The 26448-nt window shown below is 41.8% G+C and overlaps 1 protein-coding gene across 16 annotated transcripts in view; it reads left to right on the forward strand.

Annotated features, from left to right (window-relative positions):
* ccdc88ab (coiled-coil and HOOK domain protein 88ab) overlaps positions 1-26448 on the forward strand; it is a 244703-nt gene that overhangs the window by 51086 nt on the left and 167169 nt on the right. For 15 of the 16 annotated variants that reach the window (XM_080200420.1, XM_080200417.1, XM_080200421.1 and 12 more), the window contains 4 exons: positions 5633-5691; positions 7555-7638; positions 8614-8754; positions 22988-23154. In XM_080200420.1, the coding sequence (XP_080056546.1) occupies positions 5633-5691; positions 7555-7638; positions 8614-8754; positions 22988-23154 (451 nt within the window). Of the gene's footprint in view, positions 1-5632; positions 5692-7554; positions 7639-8613; positions 8755-22987; positions 23155-25020; positions 25035-26448 lie in introns of those variants that run through there. The other variant, XM_080200423.1, reaches the window with a different exon arrangement.

Raw genomic sequence — 26448 nt, forward strand, 5'->3', positions numbered from 1 at the left:
CAATATTCCAAACTGTATTTGCTGTCTGAGCATCAACTCCTTGGCTGTGATGATCTGAGCATGTAAAACACAGTGTAGAGTTTGTATTTTTCTTTGGTTCTTTTGTTAATCACCTCAGGGTTCTCAACTGCCTGCTGATAGGAACAGTTTCTCCCTATTTAAGCTATCCAGATCTCCCCTGATTTTGAACATGTTTCTGATTTCCTCTCTACTATCTCTTTTCTCCAAAGAGAACAGCTCCATCTTTATTAAGAATCTCATCCTCTAAAGCACTTTTGTACATCTTTTCTTTATCCTCTCTAAACCATCACAACCTTGCTATTGAAGCTGAACCAGTTTTTATGAAGGTGCATAACTTTCTTGCTTATGTATTCTGTCCTGATTTGCAAAATCCAGGATTCAGTATAATTAGCTACTTTCTCAACCTGTCCTAACACCTTCAATGATTTATGCACATAGACATCAGTCGTTCTGCTTCTGTATTTCCTTTGGAATTGTAACAAGAAAAAGGGTGATAGCTTAATGAATTGGTTACACTGGTGCGATAACTGTTGTGAGAAGTAGTCTACAGTCATACATTTACTTATTGTATTTGTTTGGTGTCAAAATTCATGTTTAGCCTATATTTCAAGATATGTCAACTGTATATTTTTCAGTGAACATATGCATTTTTATGGCTGTGCTCACATTAGATGCAGGCTTTAATTTTTCTTTTTGGAATTGCATGTTTAGGGTTATACTCATCTTGTAAGTGGGTACATGGGATCAAGCAGGCCAAGATGTTTCATAGAATCGTAGATTCATAGAATTGCACAGTGCAGAAGGAGGCCATTTGGCCTATCGAGTCTGCACCAACCACAATCCCACCCAGGCCCTATCCCCACAACCCCATGCATTTACCCTAGCTAGTTCTGCTGACACTAAGGGGCAATGTAGCAAAAGCCAAATTCATTTTTTGATCGCGCAAAGTATCTACCCTTCATTTTACATATTAAAATCCTATTCTTTAATATGTGAAAAAAGACTTAAAGAATTAGAGATATAAAATATACTAGTCAGAATCTGTGAAAAAAAATCACCATTTCGTATATGACTCTTTGTTAGAAGTTTCATAGAATCCCTACAGTGCAGAAGGAGTATCTTTTCCACCCTGCTTCCCCTGCCCTGCCCCTGTAATTCCACACATTTACCATGGCTAATCCATTTAACCTGGGGCACTAAGGGACAATTCAGCATGGGCAATCCACCTAACCTGCACATCTTTGGAGTGTGGGAGGAAACTGGGGCACCCAGAGGAAACACTGTCAGATACGGGGAAAACATGCAAACACCGCACAGACAGTGACCTGAGGCCAGAATTGCACCCTGGTTCCTGGTGCTGTGAGGCAGCAGGGTTAATCACTGTGCCACCGTGCAACCCATGTCTCACCACATGCATATATCATTTTTATGTTATCCCCCAAGTTTTGTGCAGCCTCAGTATCTGAGTTGGTGGCTACGACTGTGAAATCGAGTGACAACATGTCTTCATCTTCACTGTCATCTTGCTCTTCCTCCATTGCTCAGACAAGTTGCAGTTTTTGGAAAAAGAGACCAGAATAGGGTTGTGGTGAGGGGAGAGGGAAAAGGAAGAAATGAATATTTACATCATCTGCAGCTTCTCAGTCAGGACAGATTGTGAGGAAAGGGAAAAGTGAGAACAAGGAAGAAGATTTACTAAGTGGACACTCATCTTCAGTGGCTTCAGCACAGCTCAAGGCCACGACCTCCACAACAGCCTATCCCATAATGGCCTGCACTGTCTCTTTCATGGGAAGAGAGAGCTGCAGCAACAGCAAAAGATCTGCAATGTATATAGCACCTCTAGCATAATAAAATGTCCCTAAGTACTTTGTAGGAGCATTATAAAACAAAATATGGCACCTCCCTGACCTCACTGGGGAACTCCTGGCACTGAAGAGCTACTGGTCATCTGATCAACTGGCAGCTCTTGGAGGTGGAATTCTTGCTTCCAAATAGCTTGGGATCCTGGCAAGTGAGTGTCTAAATGGGACTTAATCCCATTAAAGCTCCTGGAAATGGCCACAGCTGGACTGCCAGTGGCAAGTGGACAGGACCATTAAATATAGCCCAATGCCTTTGGTCTTCCCCATATGTAATTTAAGGAAATTCCTACTCATCCAGTATTGAACGTAAGATAAGCAGTGAATAATTAGCAACCATGGAGGAGTCAAGAGAGATGGTGGTGAAATAGAACTAACTAGGTGTGGTCTCGGAGCATGCAAAAACTAACACTGTGATTTTTGATAATGTCACCGGGGGCAGCATAAACATAAGGAATGGGGGTGAGGGTAAGTGTTTGTCCTTGAGAGACACCAGAGCTAACACTGTGGGAAATGGAAGGGAAGCCTGATGATAGTTAAGAAGGAAACCAGGTGACAGCAGTCCCACCCAGCTACACAACAGTGAACAGGTGGAGAAGGATGAAGATGAAAAGTGTACCTTTTTTACAGTCACAGAATATTATTTGTGACAATGTGGAGACATGCCTGCCCACCTCCAGGTAGATCCTGCAGCCTGTTGTTGTGCAACGCCTTCTCCACTGAGAAAGATGTGTCTCATAGTGTGCCCCGCAATCTGTTGGGTTGATGTGGCTGTCATGCAGTGTGTGAGATACAAGTGTGAGGCTGCTTGCATCAGTGTTAAGTTTAGAAGGTAAGTCAAGATATATGAATGCTATGTATGAGTCCTGATTTATCGGAGGTTTTGGTAATTGAGTGATGGATGTATGGTGAATTGAACAATGACTGAAGCTAATGGTGCAGCTGGTAGGATATAACATTTGAAAATGCATTCGCCGACTTATACACCTTGTGCAAAAATGTCTGATTTTTTCCGACATTGCATCCAGGTCCTTGGGACTATACTCCTGACCTGCATGGACATCTGTTCCCACAGCTTGGAGTGCGTCCTGCCCCCTTGAGAATACAGCTAATCTCCCCTAGTTCCACTTCCTCCAGTGCAACTTCTGAAAACCTGGATGACCATTTTCTCCCTTCGTTAGCGACTCCTTGTCTTTCTCAGGTCCCAGCAACCGCTCCAGACACAACTCAGCTCCCCTGCATGGGACACAGGCTAGCTACAGCACAAGTTAGTAATAACTTTGGGTCCCCCCTGCTATGTGCCCAACCAATGGACAGCATAGGGAAGACAAGCTGAATACAAAATTCATTATACTAAGCAGACAAGTTGACATGCTGCCTGCATTCCACTCAGTGGCCAGGATTTTATGGCCTCGCTCGGGCAAGACTGGAAATTCCCACCCAAGGTCAACAGAGATTTCCGTTGTCAGACTCTTGCCCGCACCAATTCCATGGCAAGCGAAGTGGTAAAAGTTCTTGCCAGTGAGAGCAGATTAATCACAATCCCTGCGTCTGTTTTTGGAAGATATCAAATCTGACCCCCACAATCCATGCGTTATAAATCATGGAACAGTGAAAATCTTTGGTACTGAAAGAAGAAACTTTAAACCTTGAGCTAAATACATGAAGACCCCAAGGAACAAACTGTAAAGCAACTAACAAACCAAAATAGGTTCTCTTGCAAAAAGGTTGAAGTGCAAAGCTGTTTTCAAGCTAAAAGTAGTAGCATGTGCTAACTTGTCGAATAACTGTGCTGCAGTGAGAAAATTCCGCGTTAGTGAAAAACTCGTATGAGACTGGAAGAAGAATTCTCTGCTTAGAAAGTGCCAAAAGCTCTCTGGAGGATGATTATGAAACTGAAAGGGGCAATTCTGATCAAGGGTGGGGATCCTTATGATGTCATAGTCAAAGTGCCTCGGGATAGATTTGATTGATCCTGCATCAGATGCTGAGGTGGATGAATTTGATTGTAGTTTGAACTATACTTGCAGTATTATTTCATTAAATAAAGACATGACATGATTTAATTTGAATTACGGATAATTTTTGTTTCCACATTTCAAAATGGCGACCACCTACACCAACGTTTATATTTGGTGTATATATAGAATTCAACGTGGGAAAATGTGAAGTTATGCACTTTGGTAGGAAGAATAGAGGTGTAAACTATTTTCTAAATGGGGAAATTGGAAACACAAAGGAACTTGGCGATCATAGTTCAGGATTCTCTTAAAGTTAACTTGCTGGTTGTTGGTAGTTAGGAAGGCACATGCAATGTTAGCATTCATTTCGAGAGGATTAGAATACAAAAACAGATGTACTGCTTAGTCTTTATAAGACCCCATTTGGAACATTGTGAGCAATTTTGGGCTTGTATCTAAGGAAAAATGTGCTGGCATTGGAGAGGGTCCAGAGGAGGTTCACGTGAATGATCCCAGGAATGAAAAGCTTGATGTAAGAGCAGCGTTTGAGGACTGAGTCTGTACTCGCAGGAATTTAGTAAGATAAGAGGGGATCTCATTGAAACTTGCAGAATATTGAAAGGCCTGGATAGAGTGGACGTGGGGAAGATGTTCCTATTAATAGGAGAGACTAGGATTCAAGGGTGCAGTCTCAGTTAAAGGACAACCCTTTAGAACCAGGATGAGGAGGAATTTCTTCAGCCAAAGATTGGTGAATCTGTGGAATTCATTGCCACAGAAGGCTGTAGAGACCAGTTCATTGACTTTATTTAAGTCAGGAATAGATAGGTTCTTGATTGGCAAGGAGATGCAACATTACAGACAGACGTGGGGAGAATGGAGTTGAGAAACTTATCAGCCACAGTTGAATGGTGGAGCAGACCCAACGGCTGAATGGTCTAATTCTACTCATATCTATAAGGCTGACCCTTTTTTTCATAAACCTTCAAAGGTTTATTTCCATGCTGTGATCTACAATATATTAGAATTGCATTGTTCATTCATGGGTGTGCATCAAGGGTCCCTTTTTTATGTTACATTATATTTCGGCTTGCACATATGCTATAGGGGGCAAAATCTGGATTGAATGACAATAAAAACTTTGAACCAAAGGTGAAATAGTGCAGTGTGCAACTCAACGTTTGCTTCAATCGCATTTTAGCATTTTGATCTTAAAATACACTTTGCCATTTAAAACCTGCATCAAAAATGAATTACTTAGGTTGAGTGTCTGTATTAAAGAAGATAATGGCTTGGCTTTCACACCGAATCCTGGTAGCAAATGATTTGGATCATTCCTATTTAGGACATGTAATCATACCAGCAGTGCATGACATGCATAACAATAAATATAAAGGATGGATTACAGCACAATAGTCCTGTAAGTTACAAATGAAAATAATCTGTTTTCTTATTAATATGTACATTGAGATTAGGTTATTGCTGTGAAATCACATCTGTATTGGATCACAGTTCAAAATGTATTTGGCTAAGATAGGAAATGTTTGGTTTCTTTATTTTCCCTTTTGCATTGGAGTCATGGGCCAACAATGGTTATACCAATCTGTCTTGGTAACTAGCGATGTCTCCCTTTATGTTTATGCTGTGATCAGACTAAAGATTAATGTTTGATTTATATTTCCTTCAAGACCATTGTACTATTACAATGAATAGAACTGCAGATTTTAAAAGAAACTTAGCCAGTTTGTAGGCAACTAGTGATTTAAAGTGATGGTTGATCTGTTTCAGAACAGGGTATTGAAGAGATGAAGAAGCTTCTGCTACTTCTGCTAGGCTGTGCTGTTCAGGTTAGTGATGTCTGTGTTCTATTTTTAAATGAGCTCACTTTTGCTTTTTTGTTTCAAGAAAAATCAGGCCCAATCTATCAATCCTTTCCTGATAAGTGTACACAGGCATTTCTGGTATCATCCTTGCAGATCTTCTTTGCACTCTCCCCAGTGTGGTTTAGAATGGAGTTGAGGAGGAACTTCTTCACTCGAAGGGTGGTGAATCTCTGGAATTCTCTGCCCGTTGAAGTGGTGGAGGCTACCTCGCTAAATATTTTTAAGACGCGGGTTGATGGGTTTTTGATAAGAGAGGGGATTAAGGGTTATGGGGAGAGGGCGGGAATGTGGAACTGAGCCACAACAGATCAGCCATGATCTTATTGAATGGCGGGCAGGCTCGAAGGGCTAGATGGCCTACTCCTGCTCCTATTTCTTATGTTCTTATAATATTGTGGCTAGAACATCTCTCAATACTGAACTGTGATCTAATCAAGGTTTAAAACTGGTTTTGCCTATCTTCCCTACTGTTCAATTCAATCCCTCTAGAAGTAAAGCTGAGTGTTAGATTTGCTTTTTTATTGTTTTTGCTGACTTGCGACACATCATCTTGTGACAGAAATACTGAAATATTTGTACTCTTGAGATCCCTTTTGTTCTACCTACCTAGACTCTCACCGTCAAAGTAATAAATTACGCCTCCGTTCCCCCCCCCCCCCCAGCCCCCAATTTTACCTTCCAACATGTGCTACCTCAGTTCTGTTAAATTTTTACCAGTTATTTCCCCAGGTTTATTAATGTCTTCTTTGATACTTGACTGTTTCCTGATCTGCCACTCCCAATTTGATATTAACTGTAAAGTTAGAAATGGTGTTAGAAAATGTCCACATTCACAATGGAAATTGTGAACCACACGGATTCTTTTGAAACATTACATGTCATCTTCTGCCATTGAATTACTGCCCTTTATTCCTAACTTAAGGCCAGCTAGCAATTCATTCTGCCTCATGTCCCAGACTCCATATTCTCTGATCTTAATCATGTTAAAGAGCCTTTGGTCTTTCCCATGTTGTACAAGTATAAGTTGTATCTGCTGATCAGTAAGCTAGTTTGCTCCCAGCCATTTCAAAACTTATGCAGCAAGTTTGCTCCATCTCTGCCAACCCAGAAAGGATTGCCCTGGTTCTGTTGATCTACTTTCCACTTTCTGATGGAGTCCATTCAACAGTGTCAAATAATGAGGTTCCATGCGAGGGAATGAAAGGATTTTCATTTGATAGCTGATTTTTTTTTTGTGCAGGACATTTTCAAATGTTTGAGTCAGAGCATGACCCTTGCCTCTGTTTTACTGGTCGTGCATGTTCCCTAGCACTCTTGTACTGTGTTTTGGTGTTGTATTGGGATGTTCAGTTATCCAGAGATTCTGAACCTGCAGAGGAAGATTAACAGTGCAAAGAAATAACATATTTGGTCAAGTGGTAAATGTTTGTGGGATGGGTCTGACGCTAGCAGTCTATTTATATGAGCTCAACCTTCATCCCTGTAGTCTTCGCTCCTCCAAAAGCCACTCTGACACCAATAAACCCTCCTTGGTTATTCCCACCTCCAGAAAGCAAGTGGCCACCAGATTATTAGATGAGGGTAAAAAGCTTGAGCGTTCGTCTGAACCTGAGCTCTATCAATCTGCCAAAGCTCTGAATGTTTAATTTTGAGTGTTTTGTTGATTGCATTATATCAGTTTCAACATCATTGCTGTACGATGAATCAATTGTCTCAAATCTTGTAAAGTCTGAATTTCAGATTTTTTTTGGTTGTGGGAAGGGTTGCAGCTTTCCCTGAAAAGAAGCTGGATTTAATGATCAGAATGATCCTTTGTTTTGTCCCCAGTGTGAGAGAAAAGAAGAATTTATTGAGAGGATAAAAAATCTTGATTTTGAAACAAAGGCTGCTGTTGCAACTCACATTCAAGAGGTAAGTTCTGAAAATAACAGTATTTTTGTACTGACTTGGAACTAACTGTGAGGTGGTTGTATATAAAGATATTTGATGCAAATCTGGATGTTTTGAGTCATAACTGGACCGTTGTCCCCAGCCCCCAAATGTTTGTGGAGTTTCACATTAAATATGAAACTTTGGTGAGCTTTTGGAATATTACTTGCTGCTCTAAATATATATCCTATCATGTTAGAAGAAAGGACTAGAAAATGTGAGGTGGAGAGCAGAATGTCTGTATGATTTTAAATGGTGTTGTAGGACATTAGAATTGGTGAATTGATCTGTCAGTTAAGGAAGGTGCCACTTCCATATGACTGCCCCAATCTGATCTGACCTCCTGTCCTCCAAATCCTACTCGCAATTTCTTCTACAGTCTTAGAATATTTGTGTTGGAACAGTAATGCATAGCAGTCAGATAACAGAATTAATGTAAATTACTTCACTTACCATCTGTCTTTATGCTTGAAAAGAAGTTCAACCTCTATATACAAGACTAAATCCCACATTTTTTTGATATCATGTGGAATTATAAGCTGTTTTATTTTAAGTACAGTACTCTGCTATTAATTTTTAGATTCAACTGTTGCCTTCTGCAGGCAGAAAGTAAAGGCACAGCAGCCCGGAGGAATCACTTGAGAACCCAGAATGGATATTTCTTAAAGTATCAGAATCCTTCCCATTTTCAACCTTCCCCCATCCCGACCCTACAAGTTATCACTACAATTGTATCAATATGTGCAATATTACTTTATTTAGAGGTGACAAAACCTCAATGCTCAAAACTAATTTTAAAGTGATGTTCTATCTTAATTTCAGAAATGGTAACTTTAAATGTGATGTTATTCACAAATAAGCATTGGTGTAAAAAGCTTGTCATTTCAGAATGTTTACAATGTACATAAAATAGTTGTATATCATTGGAAATCATAATTCACTTTTTATGTTATGAAGGTGACTCACAATCAGGAAAATGTATTTGATATGCAGTCGATGGAATTAGCTGACCTTCCCCGTGAGGACCTCGATTCCTTTTCCAAAAAATTGGCAGTTCAGCTGAAAAGACTTGTGGATGAAAGAGATGAAAAATGTGAGGTACAAAGACCATTACTATTCCAGAAAAAAATGTTAATCAGAGATGACCTTATTTAATGTTACAAAAGGGAAGTTAATTTGAGATTTTCCAAGAAGTCATTTTTTAAATTGTTTATCAACAATAATGAATTACATCATTTATTAAGCAGCAGTTAAACAATGTAGCTCACAATTAAATAATACTGCAAACAAATAAAACTGGGAAAACTTTCATCTTTGGCACTTTGAATGTTAGACAGAAAATAGTCCATACTGAAAATTGCTTTCATTATGGACATAGTTTCAGTATGCCTTGCTGGTAGCATTGCTTGGTATGTTAGTTGGAGGCATGGGTCAAATGGAACAGGAAATTGGGCAGTAAATCTTAAAGCTACTCACTATGCAAGTTAAACACAATAACTTCCTAGAACCCATATAAAATTCAAGTGTCTGGCTAGTATGTTCTCAGCATTAAATAGTAACATCAAGAATTTTCTAAGTAGTTCTCCCTATTGGTTGCATTAACATTGGTGAAAGATCTTCAGAAAACTCCATTTATGTAGTGTATCTAGGGTATTGATGAATCTTACACCAGATATACAGTGTCCAGTCTGAAAATGTTGTAAGAAAAGTTTTTATTTATTAAAGATGTGTTGTTCAGCATTTCTGTCTGGAGCTTCCTAAATTACATCACCTGACTTCTTGTATTTTTTTTTGTTTTCATGCAGCTTATTTCAATAGTTTACAATTCATTTGAAGAACTTCAAGAGTTTAAGGAATATCATTATGAACATTTTGAGGATTACCATTGACCAGAAACTGAACTGGACTAGCCATATAAATGCTGTGCCTATCAGAGCAGATCAATAGCTAGGAAAACTTGGCAAGTAACTCACCTCCTGACCCCTTAGCCTGTCCACCATCTATAAAACGCAGATTAGGAGTGTGATGGAATACTCTCCATTTGCCTGGACGAGTGCAGCTCCAACAACACTCCAGAAGTTCAACACCATCCAGGACAAAACAGTCTGCTTGATTGTTACCACTTTTTCCACAAGTGTTCCATCCCTCTGCCACCACTGGACAGTGGCAGCAGTTTGTACCATCTAAAAGATACACTGTAGGAACTCACCAAGTTTCCTTAGACAGCAACTTCAAACCAATGGTCACTGCCATCTAGAAGAACAAAGGCAGCAGATACCTGAGAGTACCACATCCTTGAGGTTCCCTCCAAGTCATTCACCATCCTGATTTGGATATGTATTGGTTTTTCTTCATTGTTGCTGGGTCAAAATCCTGGAATTACTCCACAACGAGAGAGGGGCAAAACTTGATCTCCTCTTGGGAAATAAGGAAGGGCAGGTGACATGTGTTAGTGAAGGATCACTTTGGTACCAGGGACCATAATTCTATTAGTTTTAAGATAGCTATGGAGAACGATAGGTCTGGCCCAAAAGTTAAAATTCTAAATTGGGGCAAGGCCAATTTTAAAGGTATCAGGCAGGAACTTTCAAAAGTTAATTGGGGGAAGGCAAAGAGATGTTTGGTAAGTGGCAAGTTTTCAGAAGTGTGTTAACCAGGGTTCAAGGTAAGCATGTTCCTCTTAGAATGAAGGACAAGGCTGGTAGAAGTAGGAAGCCCTTGATAACTCACGCTATTGGGGCCCTGATCAAGAAGAAGAAAGAGGCACATGACATGCAAAGGCAGCTGGAATCAAATGAATCTCTTGAAGAGTATAAGAGGTGTAGAGTTAAGAGAAAAATCAGGAGGGTAAAAAGGGGATACAAGATTGTTTTGGCAGGTAATGCAAAGGAGAATCCAAAGAGCTTCTACAAATACATAAAGGGTAAAAGAGTAACAAGGGAGAGAGTAGGGCCTCTTAAGGATCAACAAGGTCATCTATGTGCAGATCCACAAGAGATGGGTGAGCTCCTAAATGAATATTTGTCATCAGTATTTACTGTTGAGAAAAGCATGGATGTTAGTGAACTTGGGAAATAAATAGTAATGTCTTGAGTGTACATCTTACAGAGAAAGAGGTGTTGGAAGTCTTTAAAGTGCATCAAGGTAGATAAATCCCCAGCACCTGATGAAGTGTATCCCAGGACATTGTAGAAGGCTAGGGAGGAAATTGCGGGGCCCCTAGCTGAGATATTTGAATCATCGATAGTCACAGGTGAGGTGCCTGAAGATTGGAGAGTCACAAATGTTGTTGTGCCTTTGCTTAAAAAGGGCTGCAGGGAAAAGCCCGGGAACTACAGGCCAGTGAGCCTCAAATCTGAATTGGGTAAGTTGTTGGAAGGTATTTTGAGAGACAGGATCTACAAGCATCTAGAGATGCAAGGACTGATTAGGGACAGTCAGCATGGCTTTGTGAGTGAAAGATCATGTCTGTCAAATTTGATTGCGTTTTTTAAAGGAGTAACAAAGAAGGTAGATGAGGGCAGTGTAGTTGATGTTGTCTACATGGACTTTAGAACATAAGAACATAAGAAATAGGAGCAAGAGTAGGCCTTCGAGCCCACCCTGCCATTCAATAAGATCATGGCTGATCTGTCGTGGCTCAGTTCCACATTCCCACCCTCTCCCCATTACCCTCAATCCCCTCACTTATCAAATCCCATCAACCCGCGTCTTAAAAATATTTAGTGAGGCAGCCTCCACCACTTCAACGGGCAGAGAATTCCAGAGATTTACCACCCTTTGAGTGAAGAAGTTCCTCCCCAACTCTGTTCTAAAACCGCCCCCCCCCCCCCCCCCCCCCCCCCCAACTTGAGGCTGTGCCCCCTAGTCCTACTGTCCTTTCTGAGCGGGAAGAGTCTCTCCACCTCTATCCTATCCATCCCATTCATCATCATATATGTCTCAATGAGATCTCCCCTCATTCTTCTAAACTCTAACGAGTACAAGCCTAGTTTATTCAGCCTCTCCTCATAGCTCAACCCCCTCAACTCCGGCATCAGCCTAGTAAACCTCCTCTGCTCTCCCTCCAAGACCAAAATATCCTTGCGTAAGTGCGGCGACCAAAACTGCACACAGTACTCCAGCTGCGGCCTCACCAATGCCCTATACAGCTGCAGCAAGACCTCCTACTTTTATATTCAATCCCCCTCGCTATGAAGGCCAGCATCCCATTTGCCTCCCTGACCACCTGCAGGCTGGGTTTTTGTGACTCATGCACAAGGACCCCGAGGTCCCTCTGTACCGTCGCCTGCTGCAGTTTTTCACCATGTAAGTAATAGTCCTTCCTACCATTATTCCTACCAAAGTGGACAACTTCACACTTGCCAACATTAAATTCCATTTGCCAGTTCCTGGCCCATTCGCCCAGCCTATCTAGATCCTTCTGCAGACTCTCCACACCCTCCACGCAATTTGCCGTTCCACCAATCTTGGTGTCATCAGCAAATTTTGACACCATACACTAGGTTCCCTCCTCCAGATCATCTATATAAATGGTAAATAGCTGAGGCCCCAGCACTGACCCCTGGGGCACTCCACTAGTCACCAACCGCCAATCCGAATAGCACCCATTGACCCCCACTCTCTGCCTCCTATTTGACAACCAATCCTCTATCCACGCTAACACCCTACCACCAACTCCATGCCCCCTTACCTTCTGCAATAACCTCTTGTGAGGTACCTTGTCAAACGCCTTCTGAAAATCAAGAAAGACCGCATCCACTGGCTCTCCTCTATCCACCGCCCTAGACACATCCTCAAAGAACTCCAATAAATTTGTCAGACACGACTTCCCCTTAATGAAACTGTGCTGCGTCTGCTCTATCAAGCAATTCCCCTCAAGATGCCTCGCTATTTCCTCCTTGATGACGGATTCTAACATTTTACCTACAACAGACGTTAAACTAACCGGCCTATAGTTCCCCGCCTTTTGCCTGGCACCCTTCTTAAACAACGGCGTAACATTAGCCGTTTTCCAATCTTCCGGCACTTCCCCGGAATCCAGCGACGTTTGGAAAATAACCACCAAGGCATCCACTATCACCTCCGCCATTTCTTTCAGAACCCTCGGATGCATTCCATCCGGTCCTGGGGACTTGTCCACAATCAGTCCCTCCAGTCTGTCGAGCACCGCCTCTCTAGTAACAATAATGTCATTGAGACCCTCCAGTCCTACCACCTTTCCATCGCTAACACCCGGCAAATTATTCACGTCCTCCTCCGTGAAGACCGAAACAAAAAAGTTATTCAAGACCTCAGCCATTTCCCCATCCCCTACCACTAAGTCCCCCCTCTCATCCTCCAAGGGTCCAACGTTCACCCTAGCCAGCCTCTTCCTTTTTATATATTTATAAAAACTCTTGCTGTCCTTTTTTATATTAAGCGCTAGCCCAGCTTCATAGTTTCTCCTACCCTTCTTTGTCAACTTCTTTGTTAATCTTTGTTGACATTTAAACCTCTCCCAATCCTCTTCTTGCCCACAACTCTTAGCTACTCTAAACGCCTCCGCTTTTAATTTAACACTTTCCTTCGCCTCCTTCATTATCCACAGCTTATTACCTCTCCTCCTACAGTCCTTTTTAACCATCGGAATAAATTTCTGCTGAGCACCAAGAAAGATCTCCTTAAAGATCCTCCACTGCTCCTCAGCAGACCTACCTTCCAACGTGCTCCCCCAGTCCACATTCGCCAATTCTTCTCTCATCCTACCGTACTCCCCTCTGTTCAAACAAAGGACGCGTGTCCGGGAACCCACTTTCTCCTCCTCCATCTGCACCAGAAACTCCACCATACAATGATCACTCTCCCCAAGAGGATCCTTCACCACAAAGTCCCTAATTCTACCCGTCTCATTACATAACACCAGATCCAAGATAACTCGCTCTCTTGTCGGCTCCAACACACACTGTTCAAGGAAACTATCCCGGCAGCATTCCAAGAACTCCTCCTCAAGCCCACCGCGTCCAACATGGGTCGACCAATCAATATGTAGATTGAAATCCCCCATAATTATTGCTGTTCCATTCCTGCACGCCGCACTTATTTGCGCGTTAACAGCCCGCCCCACCTCCAGATTATTATTCGGGGGCCTATAGACGACACCCACCAGCGTCTTCCTCCCTTTGCTGTTCCTAATCTCCACCCACAACGATTCCACTTTCTGCTCTTTGGTTCCTATATCATCCCTTGCTACCACCGTGATGCTATCCTTAATCAGCAGAGCTACGCCCCCCCCCTTTTTCCTCCCGCCTATCCTTCCTAAACACTTGATACCCCTGGACATTCAGCTCCCAGTCCCTGTCACCTTGCAGCCACGTCTCTGTAATGGCCACCAGATCATATCCATTTGTGCTGATCTGCGTCACTAGCTCATCCACTTTATTCCGAATGCTTCGTGCATTCAGATAAAGTGCCTTCATCTGGACCCTGTTTGCCAGAACGCCACCAACCATACTCACGCCCCCTACTTCCTTTATTATTGGGACATCCTCGGCCTCTTCCCTTACCTGTACCCTCTCCTTAACTTCAGACCCCGGAATGTCACCTACCCTCGCACCCCCTCTCCTCCTCTCTCTCTCTCTCTCTCTCTTTCTCTCTCTCTCTCTCTCTCTCTCTCTTTCCCCCACCCCCCCCCCCCCCAAATTAGTTTAAAGCCCTATCTACAGTCCTATTTACACAATTCGTCAGGACTCTGGTCCCAGCACGGTTCAGACCAAACCCATCCCACCTGAACAGGTCCCACCTACCCCAATACTGATGCCAATGCCCCATAAATTCAAACCCATTCCTCCCACACCAGTCCCTGAGCCACCCATTCACTTCCTTAATCTTACCAACCTTATGCCCGTCTGCACTCGGTTCAGGCAGTAGCCCAGAGATAACCATCTTGTCGGTTCTACTTTTAAATTCCATTCCCAGCTTTTCATACTCCCTCCCCAGATTCTCAGTTTGCATTTTGCCTACGTTGTTGGCACCCACATGTACCACAACGACTGGATTCTCACCCTCCCATTCCAGGTTCCTCTGCAGCCCAGATGCGACATCCCAGACCCGAGCACCAGGCAGACAACACACCCTTCTGTGCACTTTGTCATTGTGACAAAGGACAGTGTCAATACCCTTAACCCCACTATCCCCAATTACTACTACGTTCCTTTTCACCTTCTCTTTGCCTATGTCCTGCGTCTGCATCACTGTACAGTTTGCTCACCAACCTCACCTCCCACGTTCTCGTCCAGACTGGAAGCAAGAACCTCAAACCTGTTATGCAGATTGAGAGGCTGAGGCCTCTGCTCCCCACCCACCCACCCTCCTTCCTCTGCTCCCCACCCACCCACCCTCCTTCCTCTGCTCCCCACCCACCCACCCTCCTTCCTCTGCTCCCCACCCTCCTTCCTCTGCTCCCCACCCACCCACCCACCCACCCTCCTTCCTCTGCTCCCCACCCACCCACCCACCCACCCTCCTTCCTCTGCTCCCCACCCACCCACCCACCCACCCTCCTTCCTCTGCTCCCCACCCACCCACCCACCCACCCTCCTTCCTCTGCTCCCCACCCACCCACCCTCCTTCCTCTGCTCCCCACCCACCCACCCACCCACCCTCCTTCCTCTGCTCCCCACCCACCCACCCACCCACCCTCCTTCCTCTGCTCCCCACCCACCCACCCACCCACCCTCCTTCCTCTGCTCCCCACCCACCCACCCACCCTCCTTCCTCTGCTCCCCACCCACCCACCCACCCACCCTCCTTCCTCTGCTCCCCACCCACCCACCCACCCTCCTTCCTCTGCTCCCCACCCACCCACCCACCCTCCTTCCTCTGCTCCCCACCCACCCACCCACCCTCCTTCCTCTGCTCCCCACCCACCCACCCACCCACCCTCCTTCCTCTGCTCCCCACCCACCCACCCACCCTCCTTCCTCTGCTCCGCTCCCCACCCACCCTCTTGTTCCTGACCCTTAGAGTTAGCCAGCCTAGGGGGGGTGGATGTCACTTGCACCCCATTGACAATGGCACCCTCTCTCCCCCGATGAGCCTCAGTGTCTGTAGCTCAGAGGCCAGCTCATCTGCCTTGAGCTGGAGCTCCTCCAGCAACCTGCACTTACTGCAGACATGGTCACTGGGAAGGACCCTGGGGCCCACCAGCTCCCACATCATACAGAAACAACACATCACATGCCCCTCCATTATTCACTGTAGTAGTATTGAAAATTTCAACACGAACTTAACTGGCCTTTTTTCTCGCAAGCCCTTTTGCTCCTGAGCCCTAATAGCTCACTCTGCTTCCCTCTCACTCCACTGCCCGCTCCGACGCTGCCCGCAGTCTACACCAGGCCTCCTTTTACACCTGGCGCTCTTTTAAAGCCTGCTCCCCCACAACTCCCTGCTATCCACTCCCTTAGAATTCTTAAAGCGGTAGATACAAAAAGCCCGCCATAATGCTTTTAAATGATTTAAACAGTTCTACAAGGTAAGTTCTTACTACGAAAGTGCTGCAAGGCCTTTGACAAGGTATCGCATAGTAGGTTGTTGCATAAGGTTAAATCTTACGGGATCCAGGGTGAGGTATCTAAATGGATACAAAATTGGCTTATTGACAGAGGCTAGAGGGTGGTTGTAGAGGGTTGGTTTTCAAACTGGAGGCCTGTGACCAGTGGTGTGCCTCAGGGATCAGTGTTGGGTGCAGTATTATTTGTCATTTATATTAATGATTTGGAAGAGAATATAGGAGGCATGGTTAATAAGTTTGCAGATGACACCAAGATTGATGGCATAGTGGACAGTGAAGAGAGTTATCTCCAATTGCAACGGGATCTTGATCAATTGGGCCAGTGGGCTGACTAATGGCAGGTGGAGTTTAATTTAGATAAATGCGAGGTGATGCATTTTGGTAGATTGAACCGGGGCAGGACTTACCTCAGTTAATGGTAGGGCGATAGATATTTGGTATTTCAGGGGATAGAGAGACAAAAGTGGAGTTGAAGGTGAAGATCAGTTATCAAATTGAGTGGTGGAATTGGCTCAATGTAGCATATAGTCCTATTTCTTATATTGAGATAGGTTATAAGCAGGCTATGCAGCAAGGACACTTAGCCATGACAAATAACAAGTCCAGATCAAGCAGGATTGATCTTTTCTTGGTGTCATGTATTTTCAGGACTACTTAAGAGTGCAAATGTGAACCTACCTTTTGGAGTTTCTTTCCACTGCCCACAGCATTGACACCTCCTAAAGTCTCTTAGTTTGTACACCTCTTCAGTGATGGATTATTGTTAAATTGTTAATGGGGGCTTTATTCCCCCAAAAAATCTACTTCAATATAAAATGCCCAATAAAATGTTAAGTTCTTTATCTTACTGTTCTGGACAGGGGAGAAACAAGTAAATTGTACTTACTTCCTCTCACCAACTGTCTGCAAGCATTAAATGTTTTGAATTACTTTCAAGTATTTTGTGGTGTGTTTTCCTAAACTCTTTGTTTGTTTGATTCTATTTACTAATAACTTTTACTAAACTTGCTTTATGGTTAATTCAGAGTAGTTTGTTTCGCGTTCAAGACCCAATGGGAGAAGTATTTGCAACTTCCCAAACCTCCATGAATGCGCACACAATAAGATGGGGATCGAACAAGGAAGTTTACAACTGAAAATAGTAACTGTACAAGAGCCACAGAAACTAATACTAGTTCACATTCCAGAGCATTTCCATCATGCCTGACATCAGTCCTGATGAGCTTTTGGCTGGAGATGACCACATGAAAATCTTTGAAACAATCAATGCTGCAACATGATGGGCTTTTTGTGCTTAGACTGCTTGACAGTTGTTGACTTTTTAAAAAATGAACGAGGCCTCGACTGGTTTAGCGGCGGTAACTGACTGCTTGCTCCTCTGGTTGAAATAAGGGTGCAGACTTTCAGGATAAAGGATGGTCATTTAGGACTGGGATGCAAAAAGGTTTGTGGATCTTTGGAATTCACTACCCCAGGAGTTTGAATATATTTGAGGCTGCAATAGATATTTGGTATTTCAGGGGATAGAGAGACAAAAGTGGAGTTGAAGGTGAAGATCAGTTATCAAACTGAGTGGTGGAATTGGCTCAATGTAACATATAGTCCTATTTCTTATATTGAGATAGGTGGAATCCTGTCCAATTCATGATAAAACCGCAGTCTGCCTGTGAGGCCAGAGGTATAATCTTAAGACTGTCCAACAAGCCCATTGATGATTAATTGCTGCTTAATAGTCAATTTCTGTGCTTCTGGCCAGAATTCCATTTGTCCCTCAATGGTCCCATTTTGAAATGGCCTAGATGTTTCCTGGTGTGAGATGAATCTGTTCAGAGTTCTGAAGGCATAACGAGTTTTAGTTTCTCTCTTTTATGATAATTCAGGTTTGTGAGTCAATTTGTCTGCACTTCTGTTGTTGATTGCAGGGGATCAGCGCAATGAGATGTGATAAGAATGGGATTGTTTTGTTCTGTGACTCCTGGTCGTAGCTCCCAGAACAAAGGGCTAGTCTTATGCACATGTGACTTGTGGCAACCATCTTTAGTTCAACAAAAAGTCAATTTTTTGAAGATGGCTTTGGATTTCTTTTCACTTCACAGAGCAAAAGTCTTTGCTTAATGATATCAACCCGCAAATAGCATCTTGAGCCTTCACAAGGATCTTCTGTCCTTGATCAACAACATTCTGGCATCACCTTTTCCTTAACCAGTCTCAGCACACCCCTGTTTCTCTACTTATGTGCTGTTTTTATTTCTGATAATATAACAGTATGCAAATAATATAGATAGCATATATATAGATTAAACATAAGCATATTGCTAATTTGTAACAGTGCAGATGCAGAAGGAGGTAGGGCTGGGGAGATGAAGGGGATTTGGATAAAAACAAATCGCTGCAGATGTTGGAATCTGAAACCAAAAGAGAAAATGCTAGAAAATCTCAGCAGGTTTGGCAGCATCTGTAAGGAGAAAAAACAGCTGAAGTTTTGAGTCCAGATGACCCTTTGGCAAAGCTAAAATACATAGAAAGTGAGCGATAATTGTACTGTAGGGTGAGGGAATGAAAGATGAGTCAAAGCCACAGAAGCAAGAGGAAAGGCTGCTAATAACAGTCTGTGGATGGAATAAAAGGTGTGAATGGGTATGCCGGGTAGGTGGGACAGGTAGGAAAGAGGTAAAATTGAGAAAAAAGAGGGATAAAAATAAAGACAATAAAGAAATAAAAAGTAGAGAAGACTTAAAAACTAAATAAAATGAAAACTGTGGTTGAGGTGGGGTAGAGCTAATCATCTGAAGTTGTTGAATTTGATGTTGAGACTGGAAGGCTGTAATATGTCTAGCTGGAAAATGAGATGCTGTTCCTCCAGTTATGTTGAGCTTTACTTCAATAATCAGATGATTAGCTGTATCCCCCCTCAACCCCTTTGTTTTCATTTTATTTAGTTTTTAACTCTTCTCTACTTTTTATTTCTTTATTGTCTTTGTTTTTCTCTTCCCCCACCCCCACTCTTGCCCAGTATCTTTCATTACCATTTCTCCTCCTTTTCTTCTTTCCTTCTCCTTCTTCTCAATTTTACTGCTCTCCCACCCATTCCCCCTCCCCTTACATCTTCATCTGTCTCAGCTTGCCCTCTTATTTCAGCTTCTCTGCTATTTGGCCATTTACACCTCTTATTCTCTACAGGCTGCCATTAGCAGCCTTTTCCCTTATTTCTGGGGCTATAACTCATCTTTCATTCCCTCATCCTACAGCATACACATCTCGCACTTTCTATGCTTTTTAGCTATGACAAAGGGTCATATGGACTTGGCATCTGCTCTTTTGTCTCCTTACAGATGCTGCCAGGCTTGCTTGAATTTTCCAGCATTTTCTCTTTTGGTTGAAAGGGATTTGGGTTGGTATAAGGAAATGATCAGAGATGGCTTTATTTGCGGTCGATATGGGCTAGCAAGATGTGAGCTGGTAAAGTGAAGGGATGATCGTGAATATAGCTTGGTGACATAAAGGAAGAAATTTAGGCAGGATAGGAGTGCATCAAACTCTGACGGGAGAAAGCATCATAAGTTGTAATGGTGGTTGAAATCACAGGATCAAAAATCAGTTCGTACAGGCTGAGGGAAGGAAGCAATGGAGTGTTTTCAGTGAGAAGAATTTCATTGTATTTGGGAGGTCATTAGAGAGCAAGGATTTTTGAAGAGGTGATAATGGTGGAAGAAAGTGTGATGCAGAAGGAGGAACGAGTGCCAAGGCCTAGAGAAGAGAAAGCCAAGGCATTATGTCTTATTTTTAGTAATTGGTTAGAAAGAGACGTCATGCCAGAGGATTGCAGATTGCTAATGTTGCACCAATGTTTGAGGAGGAAGATCAAGTATGTTTAGAGAAATAAAGACCCATTAGCTTAACATTGGGTCATCAGAAAAAATAATGAAATCCTTAATGAAGGGGATAAAATCTAGAAACCAGACATTAATGGATTTCATAAGAGAGAGTCTCTTTGAAAAGGTAACAGAGAAAGATAGTAGTCAACAGTAATGTTGTGGATGTAATTTATCTAGATTTCCAAAAGATGTTGATAAGGTATCACATGACAGACTATTGCTCACAATTTCTGTTGATCATCTGGACTTTGGAATCCAACTCTCTATTTCTAAAGTTGAGATTAGCAAATGCATGAGGGGTATGAGTGGCAGGAGATGTGGATAATTTGTACTGAAAAACACTGCAGCAAATTACAGGAAGACAATGAATGTGTAGAATGGGTAAACAATAGGCAAGTGGATTTCAACAGCTAGTTGAGAGGCATTAATGGTTGAACAACATAGAGGTTGCATTCTGCCTGTGGGAAACAGAAGCTAAATGGAAGAGCAGTGTAAGTGGATATGGGAGAATAAACGCAATCAATAAAAGTGGCAGAGTAGATTAAGGTCATTACAAAAAAATGGTTGAACCCCAAGATTTATTTTGAAAGATAAAATTGAAAAACAGAGAAGCTATGCTAAATTTTATGGACCTTGATTAGACCACTTTTGGAGTAGTGTGTGCACTACTGGTTGCCATATTAAAAGAATATGGAGCCACCAAGAGCGCAAAAGCGATTTCTGTGGATATGAATTTCAGGAAAGAGTGAACAGGCAGAAGGCTGATCTAATAAGAGGTTTTTAAGAGTTAGTGGCTTTGATAAGGTAGATCAGGAGAATATTTCCATTTGTGGGGAATAGCAAACCTGGAGATCATCAGTGTATTATAGTCAGCAAGAAATCAGAGAATTTAGGAGCAACTTTCCCAGAATGGTGAGAATATTTAACACACTAGAAGTATTTAATGTTTTTTGTGGAGGGGGGGTGCTCTAAGTATTGGTGGGAAAAAGAAATAAAAGGTTATGGACCAACACTACTTTTGTTAAGATCAAAAGAAAATCTTATCATTATATTTGTAGCTACCTTTCTCTTGTCTCAATTTTCCTTCCTTATTAATCCTTTGGTTATTCATCCTTGTTTTTTATATTTACTATTCATTAGTGTCAAAAGTAGGCTTATGCTGTCACTGCAATGAGGTACTGTGAAAATATTCTGTCCAATTTTCTGATCTGCCCCCCATGTTCACAAAATGATATGCTTTTTCTTTCGGTTTGCTATTACCTTTAACTTTAGTTAACCACAGATGTTGGGTCCTCCCCTTGGAATTTTTCTTTCTGTTGTAACGTATCTATTCTGTATTCTGAAATATCCCTTAACAAAATTTGCCAGGTCATTTTAACTAGCTGTACTTTCATGCCCTCGTTATTGCCCTTATTTACAATAAAATACTAATCTTAGAATTATGAAAGCACAACTAGCTAAAGCGAACTGATAAGTTAGATAAAGAGAGGCCAATAGAGATGCAGATGTAGACATTTAAAGGGATATTTCAAAGTATACAATAAATGCGTTCCAACAAGGAAGAAAAATTCCAAGGGGAGGGCCCAAAATCCATGGTTAACAAAACTAATGAATCATAGTATAAAACTTAAAGAAAAAACATAATTGTGCAGAAAAAGGGCAGCAGGACAGAAGATTGGAAAGAGTATTTTTTAAAAAATGAAGAATCACCAAAAGATTTATCAAGGAAGGGAAAATTAAAGTACAAGAGAAGGCTAGCTAGAAATATAGAGACAGATGTAGTGAGAATTTCTAATAATATTTTAAAAATAAAAGAGCTACCAAAGTGAGTAGTGTGCCACAGGTGTCAATGCTGGGGTTTCAACTTTTTATATAAATGACTTTGAAGGGACTGAAAGCATGGTTGCTAAATTTGCTACTGACACTAAGTAGGAAAGTGAGCAGAACATGAGGCTACAGATATATATCGATTGGTTAAGTGAGTGGGCAAATATCTCGCTAATTGAGTATAATGTGGGAAAATGTGGTGTCCATTTTGGCAGAAAACATAAAGAATGTGTTATCCAAATTGTGAGAGATTATAGAAATCGAAATGCAGAGGGACATTGTTGTCTTAGTACAGGTACAGCAAGCAATCAGAAAAGTAAAAAAAAACTCTTGTTTATTGCAAGGGAAACCTGCATATAAAAGTAGGAGGGTCATGTTTCAGTTATATAGGGCATTGCTGAGATTACATCAGGAGTACTGTTACATTATTCTCCATTGAGGAAGGATGTAAATGTGTTTTGAAGCAGTTTAGAGAAGATTTCCTTGACATGTATCTGGAATGGGTGGATTGTTGAATGAGGAAAAGTTGGACAGGCTAGGTTTGTATCAGCTGGAGTTTAGAATAGTAAGAGGTGACTTGATTGAAACGTAGAAGATCCTGAGGAGTTTTGACAAGGTGAATGTGGGAAGGTGTTTCTTCTTGTGGTGGAATGTAGTATTAGGGGTCATGGGATCTGATTGCACTAGAAACAGTGAAGAGGAGATTCAGAAGGCCAGTGGCCTATTCTTGCTCTTAATTTGTACGTTTCTAAAGTCATTCAGATTTTAGGAGAAAAAGCTTCAAAAGTATAGCCTTCATTTTTACCCTAAAGCTTGAAATCTTAATTTGTGTATAACAAAAAAGCAGTTACTTTGAGTATCTACAGAAATGTCACCAGCACTAATTATGTAATTGATACACAGGCACCTGTCTTCATTCTGAGAAATTTTAATGCCTGCAGGTGTATACAAATTTGTGAAAGCAGCAAACAGGTTGCATTATTTTTCAGCCATAAAAGGCTTGTAAACACTAGCTGCAACTGGTTACTATTTTATTTTAATTTCAAAAATAAATGCATGCATTCGTAATTATTTGCAGATCATTTTACATCTCTCTCAAGAACGTTACTGCAACCAATCTCCAGTTCATGGAACAGCTCAGTCACCTACTGGCTCTCCAGGCATGCAACGTACTGAGAGTCGACAACATCTGTCGGTTGAACTGGCAGACACCAAAGCAAAACTCAGACGGGTCAGACAAGAATTGTAAGTACATGGATTGGAAATAGGCTGAGGTTAAGGAGACTAGAGGTTAATTTTGTTCAAGTTTACACAAACACGAATCCTTATATTCCTGATCTTGTGTGCGTCAGGGTTGCCACCTTTTTTTTATTGTTCATGGGGTGTGAGCATCATGGAATGGGCCAGCATTTATTACCCGTCCCTAATTGCCCTTGAACTCAATAGGGCATTTAAGAGTCAACCACGTTGCTATGGGTCAGAAGTCACATGGGCCAGATCAGGTCAAGGTGGCAGATTTCCTTCTCTAAATGGTATTAGGGAACCAGAACGGCAATCGCAATGGTTTCATGTTCATCATTAGACTTAAAATTCCCAATTTTTTTATTATTGAATAAAGAAGGCGTATGGTGTACTGGCCTTCATTAATCGAGGGATTGAGTTTAGGAGTCGGGAGGTAATGCTGCAACTTTATAAGACCCTTGTCAGGCCTCATTTGGAGTACTGTGCGCAGTTCTGGTCGCCTCACTATAGGAAAGACGTGGAAGCTATTGAAAGGGTACAGAGGAGATTTACAAGGATGTTGCCTGGACTGGGAGGCATGCCTTATGAAGATAGGTTGAGGGAGCTGGGTCTCTTTTCCCTGGAGAGACGAAGGTTGAGAGGCGACCTGATAGAAGTTTATAAAATGTTGAGAGGAATAGATAGGGTGGATTCTTAGAGGCTATTTCCCTGGGTTGAAATGGTCGCTACGAGAGGACACAGATTTAAGGTGCGGGGAGGAAAGTACAGAAGTGATGTTAGGGGTAAGTTTTTCACTCAGAGGGTGGTGAGTGAATGGAATCGGCTGCCGTCAGAGGTGGTGGAGGCGAACTCGCTGGGGTCTTTTAAAAGACTTCTGGATGAGTATATGGGGTTTTATGGGATTGGGGGTTATAGATAGGTCTATAGATTGGTAGGTGTTGATGTGATTGGCGCAACTTGTGGGTCGAAGGGCCTGTTTGTGCTGTAGTGTTCCATGTTCTATGTTCTAATTGCATCAACTTCCATAATGGGATTCAAACCTGTGTCCCTAGACTGCACGCATGTACACACACACACAACCAACCCCCCCCCCCCTTTAAAAGTCACTGTTGTGAACATAGCTGATGGTTTGTAAGAATTGGATCAACACTTCATACTTTTAAATTGAAGTGTAAGAATGAATAGACAATTTGGTAAAATAAGCTCAGCCTTTGCCTTCTAATGATATTTCCTTTGCATTGTACTCTAGTCGATTAGCAACTGCAGTGCTGATTCACTTGTCAAGAAATGAAAATAGACTGTTATGTGATACCATAAAAATGCTTGTACCATATGTTTTGAAATAATACCAAGATGGTAAAGTAAGGATTTGCATGAATTTTGTTTGCTATGTTAATTCCACAGAACCATATTTAACTTAAGTTTAAGTTCTTATTTAAGAAGTACTTATGTTGAACAGCAGCAATGCTGTTATCTGTATGGTGGCCATTTTTATTTCCAGTTAGGGATTTTTGGCGATGATAAATCCTTTATTATGTAAGATAATTAAAATACTTGGTGCATCATGTATCAATTTTTATGGCTGTATTTTCAGATAGTTTCGGAGCACATAAAATATGTACGTTAAGTGAAACATTGTTAAAGGGCTTGTGAAAGTCTGTTTTTAGCTTTCTGTAAATGTTCATAGCTTGTTTGCTAAATTGCTTATATACTGATAACCCAGAAAGGTGAAAATGAGAACAAAAATAGTCCATGTTTAACTTTCCACAGGGGACCTGTTCATGATCCTGCACAATGCTTCCTGTGCATTCACACTGATTGTGATCAAAGATTTCGGGGATAATTTTTGGATCTACTTCATTGTACCAACTCGTTCATTAAGGGTGTGCATTTATCTAGTACCTGGCTGTTTCAGAAGATGCAATAGTTTACTTTCAGTAAGCTGTTATTGATCATTGTGCTGGAGATTGCTAATATGCTTATATGTATTGACCATTTAAAGCTCAATGATATGGCACCTATCAAAAAATAATTTTTAATGCAATTTGGATTGTTATAATTTGAAATCTGAAAATGGATTTAACTTTTGATGCTAATCTGTTTCATTTTGGAGACATTAGAACAGGATAAAAGAGAGGATGTCTGTGAAATTTGTCTGCGGTGGTCTGCTATGTCTACCTGTTAGCCATGTTTATAGTTGCATCAACAGTTATCACTAATGTAACTGCCTACATAGGTTCAAGTCCACAGTGGAGGAGCTAATGGATTAAGCTATGAGCTGCATGTTGCCTTTGTCACAGACAGTAGTGGTGACAGCCAAGGTCAGACTTACCAAGGACTTCAATGTCTCCTGTTGCTTGCAAGCAAGATTGATGAATTCATGTTCATCATTTAGTTTATAGTTGCTTTTTCTCTAGGCAAGCACCTTTGGATCAATTACATCTGGGAAAGTAGAGCAAAAGGGTATTGCCATTTTTTAGTGTCATAGAATGTCACAACCACCAGAAGGATACTTGTGCTTCCTGTGAAGTTGCCTGGGTTCTTTGATACATTGATATGCAAAAGTAAGGTGAAGTTCTTTTTATTATTGTCACAGGTAGGCTTGCATAAACACTGCAATGAAGTTACTATGAAAGTCCCCTGGTTGCAACACTCGAGCGCCTGTTCGGGTAAACTGAGGGAGAATTTAGCATGGCTAATTCACCCAACATGCACATCTTTCAGACTGTGGGATGAAACCATAGCACCCAGAGGAAACCCGTGCAGACTCCACACAGACAATGACTCAAGCCAGGAATTGGACCCAGGTCCCTGGTGCTGTGAAGCAGCAATGCTAACCACTGTGCCACCCTTATGAACCACAGATGCCTTCACTCTAATGTCCTATTGGTTAATGATGATCGGCACAAATCATGCAGCAGGTTAGTGTATCATCTAAAGCAGAATCACAATTCTTTTAAAGATTGTCCTTGGTGCTGTGTTGTTTGAAGAAGGTAGACTTAAAGGAGACCATTATTAACTTACTCAAGCCTTGTAACCTTGTGACAACCACACACACAAATTGAATAAAGATACAGTGGTTCCCTTGAGAGGATTATTCTGTGAGGAGGGATTTAGTGTGCTGAAACTATAAACCTTAGAATTTAGAAGAATGAGGAATAATCTCATTGTAAACTATAAAATTCTTAAAGGGCTTGAGAGACTAGATTCAGAAAATGTGTCCCTGGCTGGATTACAGTCTGAGTAAGAAGTCAGTCTTGGAAGAAAAGGTTAGCTATTTCTGATTGAAATAAGGAA

The sequence above is a fragment of the Carcharhinus amblyrhynchos genome, chromosome 12 (assembly GCF_965287045.1).
Source record: "Carcharhinus amblyrhynchos chromosome 12, sCarAmb.v2.hapA, whole genome shotgun sequence".
NCBI lineage: Eukaryota > Metazoa > Chordata > Chondrichthyes > Carcharhiniformes > Carcharhinidae > Carcharhinus > Carcharhinus amblyrhynchos.